Here is a 17936-nt window from a genome sequence, read left to right on the forward strand (position 1 = left end):
GGAGAATTTCCTATTGGAGTTTGGCATGTTCTGAGTTTGTTGTTCTGTCACTCTGTTCTGATATTTCTCTCCTGGGTGAAAGCAGTAGAATTCAGCAAATCAGGTGAATGCTGAATTCACTTTGTGCTCAAGATTGATCTGGTTCCGACCTAACCCATGTGAAACAAATCTGAATTGGTGTGAGATTGGTATGAAGCAGGGAACTTGTTTCCATTGATAGTGGTTCAACCCCCAAGAGACTTGACTCATTTTAAAACTGTTTCAATACATTTGGCTTCCTTTATGTGTATTCTATTTTTAAACATAGGCTTTTGAGAGGTAACTAGTCTATAGACTTCACTAGACTGTCTAAGAGGTCTTTGGCGCATGCGCGCATACACACACACACACACACACACACACACACACACACAAAGAAATAGAAAAGGTTATGATGTTCCTGTTCTAAAGCCTTCTGAGTGTTTAGGTTAATTATTTTTTTGGCAGACCTGAGATCCAATTTAGCCCTAGATCCATAAAATTGATTCTAATCCTAAACTCCAAATCCAGACCTGACCAACCTTCTATACTTATCATCATTTTATTTCATTCAGTCTCCCTGATCATAATCCCTCACAAGTACTAGAGATAAAAGATGCAGCCTTGTCTCTACTGGAACTGGTTAAAATCAGATGATTTTTGTTTTTCATGACCAGACTGGTAAGGGACAGAAGGCAGTCTGTTAGTCTTTACATTGTTTCCATGGTATACATTGATCTAAGTTGAATGTGATGAGAGAAAAATCATATCCTTAAGGAAGAAAAATTAAGAGATAGCAGAATTACATAATAAGATAATGAGATTTTTTTGCCCGAAATTGAAGGTAATAGTCCTTGGTCTTTGTTCAAACTCCACAATTCTTTCTCTGGATACAGATAGTATTTTCCATTGCAGATAGCCCAAAGTTGTCCCTGGTTGTTGCGCTGAAAGGAATGAGCAAGTCCATCAAAGTTGATCATCTTCCCCCATGTTGTTGTTAGGGTATATAGTGTTTTTCTGGTTCTGCTCATCTCACTCAGCATCAGTTCATGCAAATCCCTCCAGATTTCCCTGAATTCTCATCCCTCCTGGTTTCTAATAGAACAGTAGTGTTCTATGACATACATATACCACAGTTTGTTAAGCCATTCCCCAGTTGAAGGACATTCACTTAATTTCCAATTCTTTGCCACCATAAACAGAGATGCTATGAATATTTTTGTACAAGTGATGCTTTTACCCATTTTCATAATCTTTTTGGGTGTCCTGGACTCTTGTCTTATATAACCCATTTCATTTTCTTCCTTCAGAATGCAAATGGTGAGGTGACGGACTTCCTGAGCTTCTACACTCTGCCCTCCACCATCATGAACCACCCGATCCACAAGAGCCTGAAAGCTGCTTATTCCTTTTACAATGTTCACACCCAGACCCCACTTCTAGACCTCATGAGTGATGCCCTGGTCCTCGCCAAATCGGTAAGGAGTTGGCCTGGCAGAGGCCAGGGTGGGTAAACAGTCAAAGCTAGACACTCAGAGCTCCAGGATAGTAGCTGCTGGCAGGAAAGGGGAGGATTTACAGCCCAAGACATCTTCTTACCTTGTTTAGGTAGGATCACAGCTGTTTTCCAAGCAGCCCTCCAAAAAATAGAAAAGGACTTATAGACAAACTGAAAGCCTTTCTGAATGCCTCCTGATTGATTTCAGTGAGTTTGGTTCTCAAAGGAGGTGCTGCCAAGGAGCCTGAATAGCCAGGCCTACTCTGAGAATAAAGAGTTTCTCCTTCCATCCCCCCGCCCGCCCCCCCCCTCCCCATCGTGGAAGAAGGCAGGATGGTCTCTATCTTTGGTGAGTCATTTTTTCTAATGAAAGAGTGTGCATAGAAGTTCAGGCTTCTTTGAGACAACAAGTAGGGTCCCCAGCTTTAACATTTCCCTGGTTCAATTTGCATTTATATGTGCCAAAAACAGTATGGGAAACTGTTAGGGAACACATGCCATAAAGAGAAAGAAAGAACACAATTCCTTCTTTAAAGCTTGTGAGGCATCTAATTTGGAAAATTAAACACATTGTTATAAAATGAATTAAGAACAATTACAAAGTAGTGTCACCAAGGGCAAAATCATAAGTTGAATATCAGGTTGTTTTAGGATATAAAGAGAAAGGAATGAACAAGATAGAGTCAAGAGAGACCTTTTCTAAAGGGAGTTTAGGGGGCGGCTAGGTGGTGCAGTGGATAAAGCACCAGCTCTGAAGTCAGGAGTACCTGGGTTCAAATCTGGTCTCAGACATTTAATAATTACCTAGCTATGTGGCCTTGGGCAAGCCACTTTACGCCATTTGCCTTGCAAAAAACCTAAAAAAAGGGGGGGGGGGTGGAGTTTAGAATCTGATCTTGCAGATGAATCTTTAAGGGAGAAAGGTTTTCATTCTTGTAGAGGGCATACAGCTTAAGCAAAAACCCAGAATATATAAGCCTTGTGCCTGTGACACTAAGGAGACTAACTGGAAAGGGAAACCTTTCTGGGAAGGTGATAAGGAACACAGATGGTTGAAGGCTTTGAATTCCTAGCTAAAGACTTGGGTTGTGATATTGTAGACAATAGGAATCTCCCATTGGTAGGAGAATTATTCTGGTCTAGTTAGCCTTCCTTTTTTTCACTCCTCTCATCTCTGTCCCTGCCACCTGTACAGAAAGGATTCGATGTATTCAACGCACTGGATCTCATGGAAAATAAGACATTCTTGGAGAAACTGAAATTTGGAATTGGGGATGGCAACCTGCAGTATTATCTCTACAATTGGAAGTGTCCCAGCATGGGAGCAGAGAAGGTATGCATCCACAGGTCCTGCTCCTAACCCTGTTTGCAGCTCCTTGAGTGGCTGGAGTTAGGAACCCAGACAGTGGTGGCGGCATCTCTGGCAGTGTCTGAACTACTCAAATCTTTATGAGTTGTAGCTCTGTAGTCTGGGATACTAGCTCTTCTGAACTTTAGGCCTTTGTTAGGAAATATCTTCCTGAGCCTTAAAGAAATAAAATCTTTCAGATGTCCTGACAAGCAAAGCTAGTTCTACCTAATTTTATGTTATGGAAAGGTTATCTCTATAGAGGGAACAGTGAGAGAGAGAGACATCAAAGTAGGAAGGGTATTGCTACAATGAGCCACCTCATTTCTTCTTTAGAGACTTCTGGGCCATTTTAGGAAGTCCAGAGGACCCAAAATTTTAGTGGCCAGCCCACATGAACTTTTCAGAGCTGCCTTGGGAGCAGAGTTATAGCTGTGGAGTATGCCTAGGTGTAAATAAAGTAAATGGCTACCTAGGGTATTAATGTATATAGTTGGAGGTGCAGTGAGGAAGTTCATTTCTGCATACCAGACAGATGTTTTCCTTAGCAAAAAAATAGTTTGGGTAAGCCCAGGCATGGTGACATTGGAGTTTCCTGTGAATGGTGAGACACTCTGAAAAAATCTACAAATGCTTTGCCAAGAGCACTAGACCTCCCCATGTCGTCTTGTGCAGGTGTTACTTTGGTTAGGGTGAATACCCTCTGCCTTTAGGTATTGGTCTGTCCCCAAGTGTCATCCCCAGGAACTCCTCCCTAGGCCTTACTTCCCTTGCCCTTCCCTGCTGCTGGGGTAGTGGTTTGGTCAACATTTTAAAAGAGTGGCCATGGAATTTTATCTCCTGATCAATATTGCTGTAGGATTCAGAACCAGCACTTTCTCTTACATTTTCATAGAGTTTAAATCCTTATTGAAGAGATTTGGCGTAAAAGTCTGTAACACCAATGTTAAGTCCTTCTTAAAACCAGTTCCCTGAGCAGATTTCCTCCCTTCCCCAAAGTCATGATAATTTGTGCTCATTGAATTTTTTTTGGATCTTCAGAATAGCAATAGGAACAGCTCAGATCTTTGAGAAACATAAAAATAATCTTGTCTTTAATTGACTGCCCTAGGTTGGACTGGTGTTGCAGTAATCAGCTGCCAATGAAAATTGGACAAAGCCACTGAGAATTCAGAGCAGGACATGGAACCCGCCGCTGTTGGTCTGATTTTCATGGAAGCGAGAATCCTCAGCTGAGGGAACAGAAATGAACCAGCTACACCAAACAGCCACTGACTTTGACAATTGTATCACAATGGCGTAGGCTGTCACTTCTGGCGGCTTCTCTGGTCTCTGTTTTCCAATTAATTACATCCTCATGCAGCCATGATCAAGGGAATGTAACTGCTGAAAACTAGCTCATGATTGGCATATTATGGAGTTAACGGGTGAATAATAAAAATATATATATTATATATATATAATATTTTAAATATCTTTCATGTTCCAGACTTACAAGGATGTTCAGTCCCTAATGAAAAGCTGTGTCAAGCAAAAATCCTTAAAATAAGAGCCAGGGAGTCAGCATGTTAGTGCCACCAGTCATTGCCCTCTGAAGAATGGCATTAGTATTGACATTGGGGTGGGGGGAGGTGTGGCAAGGATGAAGCAAGTGTGAAGAACCCCACTTTGGTTCCCATCTACTTTGGGAGTGGAACCAGGTGAAGGGGGGGGAGGTATTTAAGTAAGAGCAAAGTAGAGTAAGAGAATCTTTGTTGAATCCTGTTGATATGCTTAGGGTTGATAACATGGTTAATGGGCTTGCTGGCTGAGTGAGTCCCATCGATAGAGCTGTAGAGTGAAAGTCAGACCCAGGCTGCCAGTGCTTCTACCTGGCTCCAAAGAATAGCTTGGGTTCTATTAGAAATGAGTAGGGGAGAAAGTGACATGGACACAGCTCTCCTGGGCAGTTCCATTAAAGATTTAACTTCTACCCTACTTCCATTCCCATCATTACAGTCTCTACTCTCTAGGAAAGTAATTTGCTGATTCCATTTTAAAGGGCTATCTGGATGGTTATTGCCATCTTTTGTAGGAAGAATTCTCCTATGGGATGTTAAATCTTCTGCTTAGTGTGACTATCAGCTTGAAGGGGACCTCTGACCTCCTTGTAGCTTCTGGGACAGTACTGATTGCACTGCAGTGCCATTCCTGTTAGTTGGATCCATTTCTGTTAGCAGAAGCATGTACTTGCTGCCCCAGATACATGCATGCATGAGAGACAACTGTCAGGACATGATGATGCCCATGGGGCTGCTCACCCAAATGCCTTTCTGCCACCAGTCATGAGCCCGTGCCTTCCAGCTGTTCTCATCACATTAAACTGTTTCCCATTGCCCATTCTGGGTAATCCTCTAGGCTCCTTCCCCAGGGGTCAACCCAGGGTGCAGCTGGGACTGGGGAGAAGGATGTTGGTTTTAGACAGTTTAGGCAACTTAGCTACAAGAAAGGGGTTTTTTACACTCTTGTCTTGGCTTGTATTTTTCAGTACTGGGTTATTTTATGCTTTTTAATTGCCCTTGACTTTCAAAAAAAAGAGCAATATAATTGTTTTTCAGAGGTGCTTGAACAGAGAGGGCCAGGGAACATTGTTTTTTGAAATTTTGTTTTCACCTAAGTACAATCTCATAGTTTTTGTTCTAAAGGCAAAAACCCCCAACATCCTCAGTGATAGAGAACTCGATGTACAGGGTTTTTCTTGCTGCTTTTCCCTTTTGGGCTCTTTCAGGTGAAAGTGAAACCTCAGTTGAAAGACCAGGTCATCTCTGGTCCCACTGATTGAAGCCTTCTTTGTCAAGAGTCAAGGGTTTGTTCCCAGGTATGGGTTTGGTTGACATTTTCAGGAAGACAGTTTTGAAGTTGGGGCTATTTTTGTATGAATTTAGACACAGTATTTAACGAGTAGACTAATTGGATGTTCTGGGAACTGATGGGAATCCTGCTTGCCCTCTTTAGGCTTATAGAAATGGATCAAAGTCTCCATACTGATGATTTAAGTTTTTTCAAAGATCTTTAGAGTCCTATCCTTCAATTTTTTTCCCCAGTAAATTATTTTAAAAAACCATACCTATTACTTTAGGACTCAATGGATAATACTGGGTCTTTGAGCCCCTTAAGGTAAGACTTCTGAAACCAAAGCCTGTTGGATAGCAGGATTTTCATGCAAAATTAAATGGGAGGGATTAGGGAGCCAAGGTCCCACCCAGACTTGGTCTTCATAGAGATTCAAGCTCACCAAAAACTAACAGGCTCAATTACCCAGATCTTTCCTGCCTTAGACAATGGGGTAAAAAGGGAAAATCCTGTACTCTCCTGTTCTAGACCTGCTTTGAACCACCTCAGACATGGAGGAGCATCGGTGGAATTTAGGGTGCTCTTTCATTTATCTCATTGAGAAAGCTTAAATTTGCTCTTCTTCGTTAATCTGGATCATGAAATGGAAACATACTTCATCCCACTGGCCCAGGAGTAAACAGAACCTTTGGCATAGGCTTTTTTCCAGGATTGTGAAGTCTAAGGCCTTATACAGTTGGCACCATGTGGCTAGGTGCAAGATCCTGAGCTTGACTTTGCTCATGAATAGAATTAATCATTTTATCAAAATGCCAAGACTTTGAATTTCCCTGATCCTTTTCTGTTTGCTGGGCCATTTCATCTAGATCTTCAGGTCAGCAATGAGTTGTTGTTAAAGCAGCCCCTGGAGTTTGATCCCCTCCTCTATCCCACCCTTGGGATTTCTGGGCCTAAACCCAGAAGGAAGAACCACTGTCTGATCCCAGGTCCTCTTTCCAGTTCTTGGAGTAACCATGGAAGCTGAGGGTCAATGGCGCAACTGCACCCCTGGAGGGGGTGGGGCCTGGGGCGCTAACCAAAGGGGTTTAATGGACCCATGTGGCATCCTGTGATTTCCTGCAAATTTTTGCCTCTTTATCGTGCCCTGTCCTTCTGGCCTCATACATTGCTGCCCAGGTTGGCTTTAAACACATTCTTTTCCAAAGACTTCTTTGGAATTGCTCTCACCATGTGACTGCTGATCCTATGGGACAATTTGGTAGACTCCCACTGGCTCTTGCAATTAAAGTACCAGAAACCTGAGAGAGAAGGCCTCCTGTGATACAAGCTCCTCCCTCACCCCAGTTACCCTTTACTGCATAAGTCCTATTATGTCTGAAGAAGCTGATGCTTTGCTCTAAGGTCAAGATTTTTAGAAAAAGCCAGTCCAATCCACTTCAGATTAGTGGGGACACAATGAAGCATTGCTGTTAATCCTTCAAGTCTGTGGGGGGGAAATTTAAGTTTTTGCTTTTTCTGACCTATTTTCAACTTCTTTTCCCTGGTTGAGGCCACTCTGGCGCCTACATGAAAGTTCCTAACCACACCTCCCAAAAGATAAACCATTACTAACTTAAGTTTTATGGTGGAGTGGACTTCTAATGGAGCTGGGCCAGGAAATCTTCAGGTTATCTATACTGGACTAAATCATGATGGTCCCAAAGCAAGTGGATGATGAGTTGAGTCCTTTGTAGCTGTTGCTATCCAGACTTGGCTAAAGAAAGTGATTTCCTCAAATGGGGAGAAGATTTTCTGCTCCCAGAACTTCTTGCTGCTTATATCTAGCTCAGCTGAGGAAGGAGATGGGTGGGAATCTGGTCATCCCTTTGAGACCCTTGTTAAGGGAAACATAAGATCATCAATTTGTAACTGTGACTTGGAAGAACTAAAAAAATGTGTCTGATTATCCCATCTCCCTCTGGGGAAGGGGGTTTGCCACTGAGAGAACACTGGATGAGGATCTGAGCAGGTGGGCCCTGGATTGTGGTGGGGCTACCTCCAGGTTGGGGAAGCTTCTCTGGATAGTGCCCAGTAGAGGAAATGAAGCTTTATCTTTTTGTTCTCAAGTTTTTTGGTATGTGGGGGTGGGGGTATTTTGGCGGGGGAGGGTTGAAGTGGCTTCTATTTCAGAGGGTCAGGGGATAAAGAAAAGTGTGTGGCTAGTCATTGAGTGATTGCGATTTCCTTAATTCTAATAAAGCAGCTGAAACCTTTCTGCTTTACTTGCATTCCTGTCGGCATCAGGTGGCACTGGAACAGGAAGTGAGGTTGGACTGGGCTGGGCACCCTCCACTGACCTAGTAGGCAAGGCAGGTCAGCAGAACTCAAGATTTAGTCTCAAAACCACAAGATCTGTCTGACCTGGAACTTCCTTTGGTTTTGAGTCTCCTATTCAAAGAGGACCTGGCTTTTTCTTCATTCCTCCCAAGCTCTACAGCCATGATGGAACCAATGCTGTCTGAGGCTCATTCAGTGTGAGAAAAGCAAGAGACTCCAGAATAGAATGATTTCCCTTGCCTGAGCTCCCACCCCCTTGGCTGCCCAATGGGCTCTCCTGTAGAGGAGGTGGGCTCAGGATCAGCTTTCACTGTTTGGATCTTGACAGTTCCTTGAATTTGGAGGGGGTTAGGGGTTTGCTTTTGGAGTAGGAACAGTGCCTGGGTGGCCAGTAGAGCTGCCCTAGGAAAACCCAACTGGCTTGGCCTCAACACCCATAGACCATAAACATTCTTGGGACAAATAGCTGGGGATTGCAGAGGCAGCAGTCATTGTTTTCTTTGCCTCCAGTTTTTTGGTTGAAATTTTAGTCCTTTAATTAGCATGTCACCCACTGTGGCCAAGGTCATCGCCTTCTGTGGAGGCAGAATCTCTCCTTCCAGGATAGATAGGTAGTGTGGTACAGTGGGGGAACTCGGGAGTCAAGAAAAGTAAATTTTAGCAACTGGTCCAGCTCTATGACCTAATATAAGTCAAATAACATCTATTTTTTCCTTGTTTGGAATAGTGAGATTCAGGTGGGAGAAGGAAGGTAAAAGCACTTTGTAAATGGCAATATTGTATGTCTTTTAACAACAGATGACATCTTTCTGGGTGAGCTGAGTTGTAAACAAGAAAAAGTTCATCTTGCAATGGGCCAACCCTAAAAGGGAAAGGAATTTTATTATTGCTGTGCCCCCCTAAGGGTTAGAAGGATCATAGGGTTGTAATGAACCTGAGACTGTAGTCTACCTAATAGATAGAAGACTACTGTCTACAACATCACTGTCCTTTTTGAATATTTCCTGATTGGGGAGCTATCAACTTTGAGATATCTTCTTGGACCATTTTGTTTGTTAGAAAGCTCTTTTTAAATTGAAATTTGCCTCCTGGTAACTTCCTCTCACTGCACACAAGATTTCACTTTCCACTTCTGGATAACATGTGCTGATAATGCCCTTCATTTGGGTAGCATTTCCAGTAAGCCTTCTTTTCTTTAGGGTAATTATCTCTATAGTTTCCAAATCTTTCCCCCCCTCAATCACCAAGTCTGCTTTCCCAATGACTTTTTCTTTTTTTTTTTTAGTTTTTGCAAGGCAGTGGGGTTAAGTGGCTTGCCCAAGGCCACACAGCTAGGTAATTATTAAGTGTCTGAGGCGGGATTTGAACTCAAGTACTCCTGACTCCAAGGCCGGGGCTCTATCCACTACACCACCTAGCCTCCCCCTTCCAATGACTTTCCAAGGTGATGTTCAAAAACCACTTCTGTACTCTAGTGTGGTCTAACCAGCCCAGAACTCAGTGGAACTGTCACCTTCCTCCTTGACAGTTTGTTTTAAAATAGGTGGTGTAGTGGATAAAGCACCCACCCTGGAATCAGGAGTACCTGGGTTCAAATCCGGTCTCATACACTTCATAATTACCTAGCTGTGTGGCCTTGGGCAAGCCACTTAACCCTGTTTGCCTTGCAAAAAAAAAAAAACAAAAAACTAAAAAAAATATTTTTAAATCACCTACATTTCCTTCCTTTCCCCTACCCCATTTCTGTTAATGCAACCCAGGGTCATGTTTTTTGGGGAATTTTTTTGGCATTTTTGTCAGACTGACGGCACACTTCACTAAAACTTTCCAAGTCTTTATTTACAGCATGAATTGCTTTCAAATAAATTTCTCTTGCCATGTGCTTTTCTGTAGGTTTTATGAGCCTATGATCAATGACTCTGCTTTTATCCATTGTTTCACCTCTTTGATTTCCAGCCCTGAGTTTTAAAAATTCTGGTTGTTACTCAACTCAGTCTCATGCTTTTGATAATTTCATTCAGATTCTGGTAAAGAAAAATGGGCAGGACAGTTGAGGAGATCTTGGTGACTTGGTCTCAATCCTATTGAGCTGATCACAGCAAAGGTACTAAACTGGGATTTAGCCTAAGGTTCCCCCAGGAACACTATGACCCTCTCCAGACCCCTGCATACCAAGTCCTAGGGAGATAGACCACTAATCTAGCTTTCCTTCCTAGCTTCTCTTATCCTTGGAGGCAGACCGGTTTTCCAGTTTTTTGCCTCCATGATGACAAGCCTCTTTTTTTGTCTTAATATTCATTTTGATGTCCCACAGAGAATAAATACTTAATGTTTGCTGGTTTGAATTGTGATGGGGGACAGTCATCCCACTCCTCCCTGTGGCTGGAAGTGCAGTGACATGGAAGTGTGAAATAGAAATGTCAAAATAAACTTTTATTCTTTATAAGATTATCTGTAATACTATTTGCCCCTGAAGAATCCCCAAGGGAAAAAACTGCTTCAAGTTTTCCTGTCTCCTAACCTCTACTTTACCTGGGAGAGAATAAATATAGATCCTTTCCAAACACAGGCAGGAGAGCCAATGGGATCACAGTGGGCAATGATGGCTCTTAAACTTAGAAAAGATCTGGCATTGTCTACGGAATGAAGAGGTCAGGGCTTTAGCTCCAAGGGCCATAGGGACAATAGTAGAGCCAAATTGGCCTTGTTTTAGGTCAAAAGAGCAGCACCTTGAAGAGACCACCTATTTCCTAGAGCACAGAAAGACTTATAGACATCCAGGAAAGGGCAAGGTCTGTGACCAACGCCTACAGAATGCAGGAGCTCCATAGACAGATAACCACTCTCATATCCACATCTCTGCAGTAGGACCTGAAACTGCCAAGAGGAGGATGTTCCAACCATTCTGGGCCCAGGAGGGAATGATGGCAATTCCACAGGCTCTCCTTGCTTAGGAGAATGGCCAGATCCTCCCCTTGCCCAAAACCATGCCTCTGGGTTCCAAGCAGGAAAGTAGGTACTGGTGATGAAGGAATCGGTTGCCTTCTGCCCTTCCCTCACTGGTTTTTGATCTGAATGTGGACAAAGAGTGTGGCTGGAGAGAGAGAAGCCCCATCCTTAGAGAACAGGTGAATGTGTCGGTATCCTGTGGAAGAAACCAGGCTTTAGTGTCAATGCTACTCTGTCCCAATATGATAACACTGATACCCAACAGTAAGAGTCTGGGAAAGAGGGAGTGGCTAGGTGGTGCAGTGGATAGAGCACCAGCCTGGAGTCAGGAGTACCTGGGTTCAAATCCAGCCTCAGACAATAATACCTAGCTGTGTGGCCTTGGGCAAGCCACTTAACCCCATTTGCCTTGCAAAAAAAAAAAAAACAAACTTAAAAAAAAAGAGCCTGGGAAAGAAAAACCAGTGTTCAGAGGATCATGACAATGAGATGAGTGATTTGAGGAGAGGGGTCCCCCATGTCATCACATGCTCACCTCCCCCTCCATCTCATCACTTCCAAAGCACCACCCCTTCAGCTCTCTCCAACTCACTGTTCCTACCTTGCTTTAGGCTGCCCAAGGGTAGGGTGAACTGGCCCACAAAATCATTGAAGGAGGTGGCATCATAGTCTTTCACTACAAATCGGACCAAGGCCAGCTCTGGGGCCCCGAGGGTGAACTGCAGAGTCTGCTCCCAAGAAGGATTAAAGCCTATAGATAGAACACAGGGCCTCTCAGGCAACCCCTCCTCCTCACACAGGTACCAGTTGGAATGTGCTAGAACCTGTTCCCTTCCACCTCCCAAAGGAGCACAAACCCACTGGCCCCAACCTTCTAGACCCCTTTCCCATCATCCACACACACCATTGTTGAGCACATAGTTAGTCTCTTTCTGGGCACAGTCACTGGGTATCCCATGGATCTCCACCCGAACCAGTGGGTCCACAATAGAGTTTGGCTTCTCTATGTTCAATTTGGGCAATTGTTGAGCTGTTAATACCTGAGGAGGGGAAATGGGGAGAGCATAATGGGGGGGGGGCTCCACACCAGCCCCTTCCTTCCATAAGTCCTAGAACTGAGTCAATCCCAAGCACCCCCTCTGAAAGCCTTACTAGGAGGCTTGCTCAAGCTCTCTTTTGCACTGGTCAGACCCCCCCCCCCCACATCCTCTCCCCAGTTTCCCAGGGCTTCTGGTTTTGTCTTCATTTTACATTGGCAAAGCATGCCTGCCACTACTTGCCCACACTTCACCTTTTCTTCCTCCCAGGCCTTGGCAAAAACTGTTCCTCTCCCCTCCTCCTCAGGCCTCTCACACATTTCTTTCCTCTACAAGTAAACATTCCATTCCTCACCACACCCAGCTTCACTCCCTCTATCCTCTCTCACTGTCCCAACCCTGAATGTCCAGAGGTTCCTTCCACTAAGAGTCTGGGCAGTTTTCTTTTTCACTGCCATCCACTGCCATCCACCATCATCCCCCCCAGACAAGAAGTTCATCAAGTAGGTACAAAGTTTTGTCAGTGGTGCTGACCTGGATGATGAGGGTGGCCCGGGGGGGTCTGGGGTGTTCAGGGTCAAAGGTTGTGTCTCTTTGTCGTAAATAGTGAGGTTTCAGAAAATAACCACATCTCCCATTGACCAGGAAGCGTCCATTATTCAGGTCCATCTCACGCCCAGGAGTCTGGAAGTTCAAGGCCACTGTGGGAAGAAATGGATTGGGGCAGGAGAGCCTCAAATAAGCAGGATCAAGGGTCTGGATCTGCCACCACCTCTTTTATCTGCTTTTGGCTTATTTCAGCTTAGGAAGTTTGCTACTAGGCCTCCCACAACTCCTTCCTCTTCCACCCCCTTTTCCCCAAGTCCTCCCTCCTAACAAGGCTCAAACCTTAAGGCACCAGTGGGCGCCCTGTCCAACCTACCCAGAGCACGTTATACCACCTAAGCTGAGTCAATGCCAGAAGATAAGTCAGCTGAAGCAGGGAAAAGGAGAAAAGAGTTAAGTTTTACCAGTTAGGGTGAAAGGGGAAGGAGGGTAGATACCAAGTACCAGAGGGTAGAGCTGGGAGTCAACTCTGGGTCCTACCCAGCATTAGTGCCCACCTGGTCACTCACACATACCCACACACATGTGCATGTAGTACATATACATAGTATGGGCACACAAACACACATGTGTACATATATGCACACCTTTTAATTTGTCATTTGTTTACTTCCTATATACCTCTCCTGATGCCCCCTATACCCAGGTACCAACCTCCCCATGCTCCCCTGGCACTATCTGTTCTCCCCCAGTTACCAGCTGGCAGAATGGTGCCCTTTGTCTTCCTATATGTCCATCATTCTCCCTTACCTACCATGCATCTAGGATGTCCATGTGCCTGCCCTCCAGCCACTATAGCTTACCCAGCTGGCAGCCTCCATTCCACATTTCCTGGGGGTTAAAATTGGCAGAGGTCATCTTCAGTCCCGATGGGTAGACTCTGCACAGCTGACAAATGTTATGTCGGACAAAGTTGTTTCCTGGGAAGGGCGAGAGGGTCAAGGGTAGGATTCCAATTTCCCCCCTCCTCTCACACTACCTGAGATAGTACCCACCACCCAGGAACAATACTACAGCAGAAACCTGGATGGGACTTGGGGGACAGGGCTCTCATGGCTAGTTCAGAAACCTGCCCATTCCTGCCCCTCTCAGCCTGAGGTAATGCTTGTGTATTGCCTGGGAAGGTATCTTCTGGTGGCTTCCTCATCCATTCTACCTATTCTTCAAACACTGACCACCCCAACCCATGTCAGATCTCTCCTTCCATTAGCTGGCCTTGAATATTTTGTCTATACTAACCCTTTGGTACAAACAGCTTTTATGGTTTGCAGACTGCAGACTGTTAAGACAGACATAGTCTACATTCTCAGACTGTTAAGACCCTGAGTGCCTGGCTTCTGTGCCCCCAACATCCCAGTTCTGCCCTCCCTCCAACCTGAGTGCCCTCCCTGGGATTCTCTCTCTCTCTCTCTCTCTCTCTCTCTCTCTCTCTCTCTCTCTCTCTATCTCTATCTCTCTCTCTCTCTCTCTCACTCTTTATCCTCTGCCCACTCCCCTGGCTTCTACAACTGCCTTTCCTGAGACTCCTCCCCAGGTCTCCCTAATCAGGGGCTCCTCACCAGCCCAGACAATCTCCCCCTCCTCTTTTCCACAGTCTTCCCCACTCCTTGGACTCCTACCAGCTTCCTTGATGAATTTCTTGGCTTTGTATTCACTGAGAGAAGGGACCCGGCAGGGTTGGGGTTGGATCCCAGTCAGGTCCAAGGTGTTTAACTGGGAGTTGCAGCAGTAGATGACAAGGTCTGAGAGTCTGGAGGAGATCTGGGGACTTGTCTTGGTCTGGGAGGCAGAAACAATCTCAGCTCCAGACTCAGACACAAGTTCTGGACCCAGACAAGCCATTTCCCCACCCAGGCTTCCACCATCCAGACCATCCATCCTCCCCCCACCCCAAGTCAGATGTTCTAAGTTGAACAGTTTCACAAACGTGAAGAGTCAGGAAAGGAGGAAGGGAATAGGGAAAGCCTGAACTTCAAAGAGATCAAAGAAGGGGAAATGATCCATATTCAACAAAATATTTATAGTAGCTCTTTTTTTCCTGAAAATTAAGGGATGTCTTGTTAATTGGGGAATGACTGAACAAATTATGGTATGTGGATGTAGTGGAATACTATAGAGCAGTAAGAAATAATGAAAGGGATGGCTTCAAAGAAACCTGGGAAGACTTGCATGAATCAATGCAGAAACAGGAACAATTAGTACAGTTATTGCTGCTGTTGTTGTCTGTCCTTTGTGCTTGAAGAGGACCAAGTCATCAGGAAGGTGATGTCATGATTTGAGAGCAACAACAATATTATTAAGAGAAACAACTTTGAAAGATTTAAGAACTCTAATCAACTCAATGACCAAATGTGATTTACAGGAGAATGGTAAAGAAACAGGGTACCTCTTGCCCAAGAGGTGGTGGACTCAGGCAACTTACTAAATGAAACATATCATTTTTTTGGACACGGATCATTGAGGAAATTTGTTTTGTTTGACTGACCCTGTTTGTTAGAAGAACTTTATTTCTTTTCTTTTTTTTTTCAGTGGAGGGAAGGGGAAAGATTTTTCTTAATTAGGAAAAACAATGTTTAGAAAAAATGAATTTTTAAGAGCATAGGGAAATACTGTGGTGAGGGAAACCCTAACTTTCTCCATCTCTCCTTCCATTTTTCCTTCTGGACTGAACTCCCAAGCTGGCTGTCCCCTTTCTTCTGGACCTCAGTCCCCCACTTACCTGTTTACTGCACTCTCCAGCCTCTGCCTCTCCTTCCTTCTCCTCAGATTCCTCATCTTGTTCCTCTTTTCTTTCCTTTTCTTCCTCTCTATAGGATTGGACAGACTCTTCCAACTTAAAAGTGAATGATTTCCTTCTCTTTGTGGAAGTTTTGCCTTTTGGCAACTGAAGTAGGAGGGGAGTCAAAAAAGACAGGTTTCAAGTCTCCCTCTCTTTTCATATTTAGACCTCCTTTGCAATTTTCCTTTTTTGTTTGTATCATGGACCTCTTTGGCAGGCTAGTGAACCCATCCTCAGAATAATGTTTTTAAGTGTGTAAAATAACATTAAATATTATTAATATAATACAATAAAACAATTATATATTTATTTAATATAATTCAATGTAATTATTATATATTTATAGAATTATATACTATAATTCAATATCAATATTATTATTTTCTGTGGCCATCATAAATAGATGCCCAAGTTTGGAATCGGTTCTCCCTTTCCCCATGTATTCACACATAAAAGTGCGTTTTCCAAAAGTTTATTTACTTTTATGGAACAAAACGCAACTCGATGGTGCAGTAGATAGAGCGCTGGGTCTGCAGTCAGGAAGACTTCAACTGTGACTTCAGATATTTACTAGCTGTGTGACACTGGGTGAGTCAACCTCTGTTAGAAATATTAATACGAATGGTATTAATTCTACTGAAAGAGTAGGTGGATATAGATAGAAAAATCTAGTCTCTTTTTGAAACTGGACCTCAATGGGTTCCAGATCTAGAGAAGGTCTTAGACCAAGCTAAGTGTAGATAGAATGGGCTACAAATGATATCTAGACAAGAAATTTAGATTTTCTTCAAGATGTACTTCAAATAACTGAATTATATCTGAATTGGTATATTCTCTGTTCACTCCCATTTTGTTGCTATTCAGTCATTCGATCATGTTGACTCTTCATGACTCAATGGACCATACTGTCCATGGGTTTTTCTTAGCAAAGATACTGAAGTCATTTTTTTTTCTCCAGTGGATTAAGGCAAATACAGGTTAAGTGACTTGCCCAAGGTCACACAGCTAGATATGCTTTGAGACCATATTTGAATTCAGGTTAACCCTGACTCCAGGCCCAGCACTCTATCCACTGAACTACCTAGCTTCCTATTTTCTTCCAAAAAGGCAAATAAATCTTTAGAAAATACATTTTTTTATGTGTGAATACATCAGGTAGAGGAAAAGGGAGAACCAATTCCAGACTTGGGCATCTACTTATAATGGCCACAGTAAAAGAAGAAAGACAGGGTACTGGGCGCTCCAGATCTCTGAAACAGGGTGGCTCAGGGGCCAGGAAGAGGGTTGAGAGACCACTGAAAGTATACAAAGCATGAAAGGTGAACAGTGTGAGACCCCAAAAGGCTAAATTTTCCAAAATATGATGCAAGAAAGAAGGGGTAGCTAGATGGTGCAGCAAATAGAGCACCAGCCCTGGAGTCAGAAGTATCTGAGTTCAAATCTGGCTTCAGACACTTAATAATTGCCTAGCTGTGTGACCTTTGGGCAAGTCACTTTAACCCCTTGCCTTAAATAAGTAAAATAAAATAAAACATTTAAGAAAGAAAAGAGGCCAGAATCCTTGGAATGTTGAGTGAAATGATGAAGGCCTAAAAAGTAGGGCTAGATCTTCCATGACCCATCACTTCTCCCCAAGGATCCCCCCCCAAATATTGAATATCATCCTTACCCCCAAAAACCTTTTCATCTTCTTCCTTCTCCCCACTTGATGAAAAAGACCCAAGCTCTTTCTTCTGTTACTGCTCAGATAACTTTTCCTTTCAACGAAACCCCACATGAACTCAACAACTGTGGGACACCAAGGGAGAATTCCACCCCCCCAACCATCATGAGGATAGTGGGGAAAGTGCTTGGGTTTGAATCTTAATTCTCTCACTACTAGAGTGATCAAATCATTTTCTTCTTTCTGGGATGATTTCCTCATCTGTAAACTGAAGGTTCTGTTTCAAGCTCAAAATCTATGCTCCAAATATCCTTTTCTCTTCCTGTGTCCCATTCCCCAAAAACAGCCATCCAGACTCCATATTTAATCCTCTTAATAGAATGGTCACTCCCTTTAGCTCAATAACCTCCTCCATCAGATTCTCATAAGGAAAGGCATTGTCTTTTTGATCCTTGGAGACAATTTGTGTATCCTTTGGACTATTTTGATGTTTTGATATAATAGGAACATTATGTTTCTTCTTTTATATTTCCTTATTTTTCTACACTAGATAGAAAGGTTTTGTTGGGGCTGGGGGTAGAAATGGGAGGTATTGGAACATTCAAACACCATCAAACATAGCAACTAGGTTGGGCCTGGCATTAGGAAGACCTGAGTTCAAATTTATCCTCTGATACTTACTAGCTATGTGATCTTGGGTAAGTCACTTAAACCCCTGTCTGCCTCATCTATTTCTTTATTAGTAAAATAGGGATTAAAAACAGCACCTATGTCCTAGATTTTTTGTGAGATCAGAGGTAATAATATTTGCAAAGTACTTTGCAAACCATAAAACACTATATAAAAGCTAGTTGTCATTGTTTGAGAGTAAATTTTGGAGTATAGAATAC

General features: G+C 43.4%; 2 protein-coding genes across 2 annotated transcripts in view; one reads left to right on the plus strand and one right to left on the minus strand.

Annotated features, from left to right (window-relative positions):
- NMT1 (N-myristoyltransferase 1) overlaps positions 1–7822 on the plus strand; it is a 66079-nt gene extending 58257 nt beyond the window's left edge. The window contains exons 10-12 of the mRNA XM_074224344.1: positions 1329–1496; positions 2712–2849; positions 3976–7822. Coding sequence (XP_074080445.1) covers positions 1329–1496; positions 2712–2849; positions 3976–3996 — 327 coding nt within the window. The 3' untranslated portion in view covers positions 3997–7822. The remainder of the gene's footprint in view (positions 1–1328; positions 1497–2711; positions 2850–3975) is intronic.
- Positions 7823–9830: 2008 nt separating this feature from the next.
- The window catches only part of PLCD3 (phospholipase C delta 3), a 29882-nt gene continuing 21776 nt past the window's right edge, over positions 9831–17936 (minus strand). Inside the window, 9 exon segments of the mRNA XM_074224357.1 lie at positions 9831–11157; positions 11563–11712; positions 11866–12001; positions 12533–12699; positions 13408–13524; positions 14224–14383; positions 15324–15488; positions 17063–17137; positions 17139–17171. Of these exon segments, the coding sequence (XP_074080458.1) occupies positions 11069–11157; positions 11563–11712; positions 11866–12001; positions 12533–12699; positions 13408–13524; positions 14224–14383; positions 15324–15488; positions 17063–17137; positions 17139–17171 (1092 nt within the window). The 3' untranslated portion in view covers positions 9831–11068.

This window comes from Macrotis lagotis, chromosome 2, assembly GCF_037893015.1.
Source record: "Macrotis lagotis isolate mMagLag1 chromosome 2, bilby.v1.9.chrom.fasta, whole genome shotgun sequence".
Lineage (NCBI taxonomy): Eukaryota > Metazoa > Chordata > Mammalia > Peramelemorphia > Peramelidae > Macrotis > Macrotis lagotis.